We start from the raw sequence: 11,054 nt of genomic DNA, 5'->3' as shown, positions 1-11,054 counted from the left end.
GGGTTCGCATTGTCTCGAATCTCGTCCCAACCCGTCTCAATTTTTCAAACCGATTCTCGTCTTGTCCCATCCTGACTTTTTGACGAATTTGACTGTATTCAGCACATTTTTCGGCGCTTCGCGCCGAGAGCTTAATTTCAAGAAAAGCCCGCCTCTGCTCACAATCCTAGCATTCGCGGTATTAAATTTTAGAGAACTTAGTTCTTTCAGAAAGTTTTATAATATATAGGTATGTTGTCATTAAGAGCTCTTAGAATTTCATGTGTAAGCGCAATTTGAATTTAGCGAATTTTCCGTGAGCAAAATTAGCGAAATTTAATTGCAACGAATATTTTCTTTCTGTAGGTAGTTAAAAGTTTTTGTTTCACCACAGTTAGTGAAGCTGAACTTGATTGAATAGACTGCTGAACATTGAGTGTAAAACTAAAAAACTAAATTCTCTGGTGCTAGTTAGGGGCCAGTAATGGGATTGACAATGAGAGAAGTTGTAAGTTATAAATAAGTCCCAGTGAGTGCGGCTCCAGCTTGCTGCTTTAGACCGACAAAGCAGAAGCCAGCGGCATTGTAAGCAAAAACCCTACCAGGGTCAATATATAACTTCAAGTTTCCGAGGTTTGGGGTTGGAAAACAGAAGTGAATGTTTTTCTTTACCATTCACAACGAAAAGCTCAGCAAGATTGAACGCTTGGCAGCACAGGACCCCCGCAGTAGTTGCCTGCGTCCTGTTATGCAGGCAACTACTGCAGGGTCCTGTGTCTGGCAGTATTCTAGATTTTTACCCATAGATCTAGATGTATGTCCTTACTCCAAGGGCCCAACTCACGCAAATTGTTGGATGCATTGCACGATAAAAGCAAAAAATTCAAAGAAAAAACGAGAATGAGTAGCATTCCACATTTTCATCTGTTACAAAGAAATTTCATGCATAAAAAATGAGGAAGTGCTGCTTCCATTGAATTCAATCCCCATTCAATCTCACTATCAATTTATGTGGGAGCTATGAATTTCACTGAATCGCAACTCAATTTCCTCATTTCATCTGCGACACACTGATGCTTGACATATTTTTGTTGATTGATTGATTATCAAAGTGAGATGACTTTCAAAAACTAGACAAGACTTCATGCAATATTTGTCAGTTTACATAACAGCTGTAAAACCAGTGGTGTATCCCGTGTGCATGCCCCTACTCCCTATTTGTAGAGCCTTCAAGTTAGGACCTCTTTACAGTTAGGGAGAAGAAGCCACTCATAAATAATAGCGCTGTGTTAGATTTTATCCTGTCATGGCTTTACTTTGCTGGGAAAGTGTCCAGCTCTAGACAATGTATCAGTATAATTATTGAGAGTCAGTCGGCTCTATTTTCTCAACTAAGGCACACAGTTATAAATATTATAAAGATTTTAATAAGAGTAAAAGGTGATTTTCCATTTAACTACGCCCCTGTTTTAAGAATGCAGGCCCATACCCTGTTCAGCAAGCCGGCCGGCAGAATGGTATTGTCCTCATTTCCCATTGTAGTGTGGGACGAGCTTTCGACCATCAGATAGTGAGAAGTCTTAAGTGTTTGATCACCCTATAATTACCGATATCAGCTGTAATAAACAGATAAACTTTAGTTTAAAGAGATAAGTGATGTCTCAATATTACACACAATGGAATGATAGTAAGTGGCCACCACACTAAGACCGACGAGTTGTATTGTCTCCTTTCTGAGACAGCTTTAGAGAAAGCTGCTTTTATTATCACACATTATAGAATAGCCAGCGTCAAGCAAGCACTGTGATTGGTCAAACTGAGTTCTGTATAACTCCACAATGCACGAAGCATACGTAATTTGGGGGCCCACAGTTTTAGCTGATGAAGTCTGTAGTTATCAGACGAAACCGGTCGGAGAATAAACCTTGAGTCAACAAGATTTCGTTGCTGTGTGCTGCTCACTAGTATCTTGTTAAAAAAAGTTGTCTTTAAAAAAAATTGTCTTTAAAAAAATTGTCCTTAAAAAAATTTTTTTAAAAAGGGCCCACAGTTTTATCTAAAACTGTGGGCCCCAAAATTATAATTATGTCAAGCACAAAATATGTAACGCCTTGCACACCTTTTTGCCTGTTTCCTACATGTAAATCCGCTAGCATAGGTGCGGTTTTACGTACTGTAAAATTTATTTCAGACTTTTATGTAGGTATATATACAGGTCACTTATGTTGTATTGTAAAACTCCGTGACGAAGTGTGCGTTAGTCACACGAAACGCGTGGGAGAAAATAAATCGTTTTACAACTGTAAGAGTTCGCAGACGTGCTGCTCACTAGTTACTCGGGCCGTAAGGCGGACCGAGTTAAGGTTTCGGTAGCATTATCAAATTCTTTTTTCTTTTTTGGGTCGCGATGGGCCGAGAGATAAGGCTCTGGGCCACGAGTTATTGTTCTCGGTCCCGTTTTTTGTACTCGGCTGGTACGAGTTACGTTTTCTGTCGTGTTATCAAATTCTTTAAATTCTCGGTCGCGTTCTTTGTTTTCGGGCCGTGAGGAGTGTTTACAATTTGCGAGCCAGACGTGTAAGGCATGAACAAAACATGCGAGCCGATGTGAGGCATGAACAACCCCAACATAAACTGCTAACCGGGGAGCTATTTCAGCTAACCTAAGTGCTATTTAGGCTAACTGGAGTGCTCTTTAGGCTAACCGTAGTATTTTCTAGGCTAACCGTGAGTGCCTCAAGGTTAGTTCTGTTTAACCGAAAATTTGGCAACTAAATCAGTCTATGACCTCGCTGGCCAAGATAGATAAAGATGTCTCACGTTTACTATAGAAAAACAATCAATGTAGAAACGGTTTCTGTCTTCAAATGAATGGTGAATAACAAATTCTTTCCCCTGAATTTCATTTAAAAATATAAACAGCAAAACATTGAAAAACGTACAAGGTTATAAACGTACGCGTGATGCGTAACGTTACTCTAGATCGGGGGGGGGGGGGGGTGGGGGGTGGGGGGGGGGGTTACTCAACAGATGCTTGGGTAGGGAGGTGCGGCCCGGGCGTTCAAGCCCTGACCCTGTTTAAGACACAATTTTCCGATTTCCCTATCCCGTTTAAGACGGAATTCAAAATTTTCAGGCCCTTTTTAAGACATTTAACCCAAAATCACACCCTGTTTAAGACTAGAATGAAATAAGAATACATTAGTTTCTTACTGTATTTTAATGCATTGGCAATCACAATCTGTTTAAGCCATTAGGTCATGTAGGGATACCCTGTTTAAGACAGAAAGTGATGAAAATTACGATCCGTCATTGACCCGGCGTCACATACATATTAGGACCGTACAAATGGTTTCTGTCTCTAAACGAAAGGTGAAAACGTAAGGATTAAAGCCCGGGGATTATAAAAAGTATTCGTATGACAAATGTCATTTTCCCCTGTATTTCATTCTGACTGCAAGAAATGCAATTCTATCTGGTGGTTACTTATTGCCTCGCTATATCTCTGTATCTATCTATTTGGTAGCCTGCAAGCAAGCTCTCTTGGGGGTGGGGGGCGGGAGAGGGAAAGAGGATCCACCTCCAAGAGAGCTTGCTCGCGTATTTGGGGGAATTGGCAATGCTGGAGGTTATCACTGTTAAAAGTTTGTAGGCTTTACGCACCACACAGTCAAATATGGCCCGAGTACAAGCTGGAAACAGCTTCTTTTTTTTTCTTAAAATTAAAATTTTTTATAAAAATTGAATCCCTGTTGCAGAAAATTGCACATTTAGCTCTATCTCATTAAGTTTTAATACAGGTCTTTAGGTTCGAGAAACTGGGCTTCTTTTTCAAGGGTGGTGTGTTTGCTTATAAATGGGGTAGAAAAGGACTACCCGAGGAGTTTGAATGGAGTCCTCGCCGGTGAACCCTGTTTTCACATAATACGTTATATCTTGCTTTTGCACGATACTTACTTTGTTTCTTTCATTTATAACAGATCATTACAGTGATCCTATGTGAGAGTATAATCCCGCTGATTCGCTTACAGCAAATATTCCTTGCTCTCTGTTTTGCCTGTTAGTAAAGGCCTGCACAGAGATAGTGATTTGTCAACTTCACATCGTTACCGTTGTGAAGAAAACCCCCTGCGTACACAGCCCTGTCCAATATATGAAATCCTAATAATAAATATATTTATCCGATGTCATAGAGACTACAGCCGATCATCAGAAAGCTAGACTGAAACCCGTTGCATATTCTGCGGTATGCAACGGGTAGTATTCCACGAAAAGATCCCGGCGTTCCTCGCGGCCTACAAAGGCTCTTATACATTTAATGAGCAGTACCTATTTGACCTATTTATATTTTTTAATTTCTTTTTATCAAAATTATGTACTTTCAAGGAACGTTTCCAATCTGTCGATTTTTTTCAGTGATTGTATTTGCTGTTAAAGCATTAAAGAGTGACGTTTTGTGTTAATTCAATGAGTGACATGGGATAAATTAGTTATGCAAAGCTTTCTCGTGGTATACTGTGAATATCCCACTCGCGACTTAATTTTTCTTACGGTAAGCGGTATACCACTCGAAAGCATCGAATAACTAGTATCTATACTTGTCAGAAGTTTTTTCTTCGATAATTAACAGAGGCTCTTCTCAATGGGGTTAACCTTCAGCCGTCAAACAGTCTAAAATTTAACAGTCAAACGTCAAAAAAGGGCAATTTTTAACGTCAACCGTTAAAAAAAGCGGCCGTCAAACGGTTTCAAGGTCTTTCAAATACCACTATTGCAGCTGCTCATCCTGGACTCTCAAAGCTCCCAAAGAATCGTTTTAACTGGACTCCATGTTCTCAAATATACTCACTTAGTGGTCTTTCCTAATTTTCGTCTAAACTGACATCACAACTAACTTCCGCCTGGAAGTGCTTTTGGTTTCCAAATATTTATGATTTACCACATTGATAGCGTGTTTCTGACTAAAAAACAAATTCCAGAACACAACTGTTAATATTAAAAAACACAAAAGTTAATATTAACTTTAATTCACGGAAGAAATTTCCTCTTCATAACCATCAACCGCCAAAAGCCGTAAAATTTAACCGTCAACCGTCAAAATCGGCAAAATCTCACCGTTAACCGAGAAAGCTACACTTCAATTGAGACCCTCTTAACAGCTCTGGCTGGTTGGAATTTATCACTTGGGAGAAATTGTAAGTTCGGTCTTTGCACACTGAGCCAAACCTCGGCCTTGACAATCCTTATGCCCATGCTAACTCCCTCCCTCACTGTGGCTCAGTGGTCGCTCCATGCTGCAACTGGACAAATTAATGATAAGCACCTCTCTGATAAGTATTGTCTTGGATAGTCCAATATGGCTCAAGAAACTGGAACATACGCATTCAAGCTTTAGTTTATGTTCTGGTGTAGTGTTTAAGTTGACTGGATAGCGTTTTCCTTGTCCATCAGTTCGTCCTCTTCTGCTTAACTTCACGACGGATAGACGCAAGGGGCGATATGGCGTTATACAAAACTTCACAGTTCCAAAAAGCGGTCGCTATCTGATCAAAGCCTGGGGCGCTCGAGGAGGAACGCACTCGTACAACTTTGGATACAAACCAGGAACTTATTACGGCGGCCGGGGAGCGTTCAAGGAAGGCACCTTCACACTGAATAAAGGGACAGTACTAAATGTTGTGGTGGGACAAAGAGGAGGAGACTCAGTGGAGGTGAAAGGAGGACAATCAACTACAAGGACAGCAGCTGAACTGGGACTGTCTGTAGAGGACAATGCTGGTACAGGGGGAGGGGGAGGGAGCTTTGTTTACACAAGTAGTAATAGACTATTATTAGCTGCCGGAGGGGGAGGGGGTGCGTCTGGTGGATATAACGGGGTGGATGGTCAGTCGGGTGCTAGTGCCACTAGTAGCGTAGGGAAAGATTCGTCTAAGGCTAGGAATGGGGGAACGGGGGGACAACCAGGTGAATGTAACATTGCAGATGCTAGCTGGCATGGGGGAGTGGGTGCGGGTTGGTTGGCTCAGGGATGTGCTAGGGCTGGATCAAGTCATGGTGAGAGAGGAGGGTCACGTGCTCAGGGCTGGGTGGGAGGAAGAGCTGGTGGGATGAATAGCGGAAACAATGGAGGGCCATCCCCTGGGGCGGTAGGTGGGTTTGGTGGTGGGGGAGGGGGAGCAGAAGATAATGGTGCATCTGGTGGAGGAGGGGGGTACTCTGGGGGAGGAAGCAGTACACACGCAAATCAAGCCGGAGGGGGAGGTGGTTCGTATTGCCGTGGTACGAGTTGTTCTGGTGTAACTGGTGGTAATTTGAAGGATGATGGGCGTGTTCAAATAATCGAGCTTACTGATTAGTTGTTAAAAAATTTGGTAATCAGTTACAGTAAAGCATTGGTTGTTGGTCTTTTTTGTAGATCTCAAAGTATCTTAATTGTTCGACTTCAATTTGTTAGCTGATTTAAAATTCGTATTAATTATCGAAGACAGGAACAGCGAGAGCGATGCAAATTATTGTAATTAAGGGATATCAGTTTCCATTCACACCCCCAACAACAAATTCTTAAATCTGATAATTACTATCGAGTATGAGTATTTTGAGCCAGCCCCGGTGTGTAAAGGATCTCATACTGAGAAAAGATATACCTTCGTATCGTGATGTAGTAACCGATCAGTTGAAGTGGCTAAGCACATGTGGAGCTGGTTGAGTCCCCTGAAAAAATACATCGAAGTTCTCTAATCAATGTGTGGTGACGTGGTGGTGTAGTTACCGCGTCGGATTTTCAAACGGAGGGAAGATCGGATGGTTGGTGGCTCGACGCTAGGTTGGTCTCTGCATTTATAAAGAGATCTAGAATTGCGTTTATAGCAAACGGCAAACGTGAGATTCACGTTTATATTTCTTGATAAAATGAGTAGATAGATGAGAAAAGTGGGAAACAATTCTGGCCTTTTATGTTAAAGGAAAACTAACCAATTTTACCCAGAAACTGAAAATAGCGAGCGGGAAATTAATGAAGTTGGTCACGTGGTAATTTCTACCGGCCGTTTCCGATTTAATTCCTGTAAATCTCTCTAATGTCAGTTGTTTCTATAACTAAGACAAGAAACTTCGCTTGACATTATCTTCTTTCACCTAGGTGTATAGATGGGTCCGTGTACGTTGCGAGATACTCGCGGGGGAAACATTTTAATAATGGACTATCATCCTATACCGGGGGAAAGGGGGAAGGGGGAGAGGAGGTACCAATACTGATCCTAGCTGCTACATCGTACAGAAACCGGGTTTTAACCGGGCCACTTAGGTTTGAAGTGGGTCTTAACCTTGTTTATTTTGTACCGTTTATTAAAATTATAGCAGTGAACCTTTTAAGGTATATACCACATTCAAAACTGTTTTCTTTACGGGATCGATGACATCACATATTATGTGGCAATAGTGGCTTCTTTCTCTTATAAATTGTATTGGAGTATTTTTGGGTTTTGAAATGTGAATTGATTATAGATTGTGTAAATTTGTTTACTATTTTATAGTTTGTTTGGTCTCGTAGCCGCCAAACTCAGAACTGTATTGAACGTTTCGTCTGTCTTTAATAACGTGTGTTCGGAAATTTGCATCAGTCTTCCGTAAATAAATCTTGTGAAAAGGGAGAACTTTGTTTTTATTTACTCTCGTCATGCCGCCAGCTATTTTAGCTGCTCGCGCAACAAATTGTCTTGCTGAAGAAAGTAGACGCTGTTTCTACGTTTTGTAACATGGAAATTTATTGCCCGCGGGAGTGGTAATAGGAGCTACAAACAGTCGCAACTTGTAATGCAATATTTGTTATGTTGCCCGTATTACCTGGCCTTAAACGTACTTAAGTCGTTGTGCTTTGCGATTTAAAGGGTTTTGTGTGGCCGCGCGTATAGTCAACGGCCACACACACACACACACACACACACACAAAAAAACCCTTCAAATCGCTAAAATATTATGTCACAAGAACCTGATCTGGACCTAGGGATCTTTCTTCTATTTAACTTATTGGTGTCAGGTGGTTCGTGAGCCGGGGACCGTACACGGGTCCGGTGAGTCGTGATTCGTGCTTTTATACACTTTTAGTCCATTTATACCCTTTTTGGCTGAAGGTGCTTAGTTCGCCAATTGAATGCATAAAAATTATTGCTGTTGTCTACTTTTGACGTTAGAAAATGAACGATTAATTTGATCCTATGGTGCATTTGGACAAAGCTCAGTCTGCAATTGTCATTTGTGTGAACTGGCATATATTCAGTCAATCTGAAATATACCATAAATAATTAACCGAGAAAGATGTTACTGACAAAAAAGGACATGATTTAGCGAGAAGTTTGCTAAAGTTCTTCACTTGAGTTATGTATCAGTCAATTCCAACAGAGTCCATGATCCCCTGGCATTAGCGGGGCTGGGCATTCGCCTACCCCGAGCATTTGACTGGCTCGCGATTTTCACTTCACAACATTGTCGCTTTGTTTCAACGACAAGTTCATCAGCAAAGATAATAAATTCTTGATTAACTGCGTCTAGGGCCTTGGTGTACTCCTATGGAGGACATTAATGAGACGCAGATCCACAGAATGAATAGTCACTGCGACAATACTAAGACTATAGTCAATTACGGTTGACTTCAGACCTTGGTTTGATAGAGAGTGAACGCTGTACGATTTGTAACGAAACTATAAAACGAAACTAAAAGGCTCAACTGAACATCTTGTTTTCCGTATGATCTTCCTTGGCTCAATGTATATCCGACAGTGGTTGTGGAATGGCATGTATTACATGTACTTTGAATTGAAAGAATAATGACAAAAGGGGAACGATGAGGACTGAAGGAATAGTCTACCTGTACACTGGTATTAATAGTAGTATAACGCGCGTGTGCGTTTTTGTGCGCTTATTCCTTAAATGACCCGGAACGGGTCAGCTCAATATTGCAGTTCCTTCATGGCGGATTTCCATGATGAATTGCTAAGACAACATGGGCACCTAAAGGAATATTTCGTTAAAATATCTGTTCGGATGGAGGGTCCCCTAAAAATTTTGAAAGTTTTCGCCTAGCGATCCCCTAAACTTTTCGAGGTTTTTCGGAAAACAATCAAGTTTCCCTAGAATTCTCGGAAATGATGTGCTCACGTTTTATAACTCACATAATTTTCGGATGGTGTTTTTGTCCGCTAAAATTTTCGTCCATCGTAACTGTTCTAAAAGCTGCTAAAATTTTCGGTGAGGAATTGAGGTATCATCAGTAATTTACATTGCTAGTTAGGTCTGACAGAACGTATAAGTTTATCCCCTAACGTTTTTGTATGAATAGGTTATACGCTTATAATATTCGGATGAGCATTTATATTCCCTAAGATTTTCGCTTAATTTTCGTAGTCACAGGTATAGCGGAAAACGTCCCTTAAGATTTTCTAATTAAACTATGGCTACTACGTGTCCTCGGAACTTCGGCAAGACTCGTCACCAGTATAGCTAAAACTTTCGGATGAGACAAAAAAGTCCCCTCAAACTTTCGACACGAGTAAAGTTCCCCTAAGATATCGAAACAGATAAATGTATTTTAGGGCAGCTCCAAACAGGCTTCTAAAGCATGCATACAAAAATCTGTTTAAGGTACTTCAGACGTATTTATTAAGATTTGGTCGTTGGGTGCCCCTGAGACATTGCATCATCGTTAGCTTGTGAGCTCTCGGGGGTGCAGGCCAAGAGCTTGCTCGCAGGGTACTCGATTGGTGCCAAATCGAGCAGCAATCACTTTCGTTCAAACTAAGATCTGAACCAAAGAGTCAGCTGCAACTCTTGTCTGGTCAGGTGGAATGGAACAACTCCTCAAGGCCGAATACTGGCTTAATTTGAACATCGACCAAAATATTCGCCGGAAACTATACGGTTGGGATATCGACAGATAGTCAGCCGGCGAGGAAATAGGCGAGTTGGCTAACATCAGGGTATATTCCGCAGGATTGAACAGAATAATTATTTTATTATTCAACATATTGATGTTCCTTGATAATAAAGCACAATGGATTTTGTAAGTGTTTATAACATAGAGGGCAAAATTTTCTTAACACTATCGAGGCACACCTGCACTGCGAAGCTTTCTACCGCTTGAAAATCGCACGAACACAGATCGATAAAGAAACAAGGCCGGATATTTTCCCCATTGTATTTCCCCTTATTTTTTTAAACCTGGGAACAGTCCGGCGGGCTGCTCAAAAACAAAAAACAAAAAAAAAAACAAAACAAAAAAACGAGCATTTCTTGAATCGGCGGTCACGCTACTGCGAGTCGGCCGTATAATACACCCTATGCAAAAATGGCTGACATTTTAAAATTCTTTTGTCTGCATTCAAGTTGGCCTCACTAGCCTCGTTCACGGTGAAATATTCTTTTGATTTTTAAACTCAAGAACGAGGTTAGTGAGGCTAATTTGAATGAAAACAAAAGAATATTAAAATGTCAGCCATTTTTGCATAGGGCAAAGTTACTAATTGCTACCTCCTCCTGATTGGCTGAGCACGCCATTTTTACATTTAGTTGGTTTCTTCATCTTGTGCCGCGACAACAACAACTTCTTTCAGGTTCTTTAGAGTTTGACTTTTAAAGCCGGATTGTTTGTGCCAAAAATACTTGGAAATCAAGTGCTACAGCTACAAAGGAAATTCCTAAACGCGAGCTTTCGTTTCTTACAATAAACAGCAAAAGATTGTTTGTATCAAAAGCTAAGATTTTGATCGGATTTGCTTGGTCAAATAACTGAAATCATTCACGGCCCGAGACGAAGTGGGAGAGTTTCACCTCGCTATGGCTTCTTCCAACGACTCGGCGATAACCGAACAAAAATGACAGTACCCTTTTGATGGGACGAAGGGCGAAGCAGGTCATATTCAGTGCAAGAAATTATTATCAAGTTCGTTCTTTGGATCCACGGTTTTCTATTTTTATCGATCTGTGTTCGTGCGATTTTCAAGCGGTAGAAAGCTTCGCAGTGCAGGTGTGCCTCGATAGTTTTAGGAAAATTTTGCCCTCTATGTTATAAACACTTCATACGT

At 41.0% G+C, this 11,054-nt stretch overlaps 1 protein-coding gene across 1 annotated transcript; it reads left to right on the top strand.

Moving 5' to 3' along the window:
- The first annotated feature begins 1,635 nt into the window (after positions 1-1,635).
- Positions 1,636-6,508, top strand: LOC146454130 (uncharacterized). Its single transcript, XM_085095807.1, has 2 exons — positions 1,636-1,666; positions 5,431-6,508. Exons 1-2 carry the CDS (start codon positions 1,636-1,638, stop codon positions 6,333-6,335), a joined length of 936 nt encoding a protein of 311 aa, XP_084951933.1. The 3' UTR covers positions 6,336-6,508.
- The last annotated feature ends 4,546 nt before the right edge of the window (positions 6,509-11,054 follow it).

The sequence above is a fragment of the Pavona decussata genome, unplaced genomic scaffold (assembly GCF_977016875.1).
Source record: "Pavona decussata unplaced genomic scaffold, jaPavDecu1.1 SCAFFOLD_313, whole genome shotgun sequence".
Taxonomy (NCBI): domain Eukaryota; kingdom Metazoa; phylum Cnidaria; class Anthozoa; order Scleractinia; family Agariciidae; genus Pavona; species Pavona decussata.
The sequence above is the reverse complement of the archived record's forward strand: the minus strand, read 5'-3'. Positions and strand labels throughout refer to the sequence as shown.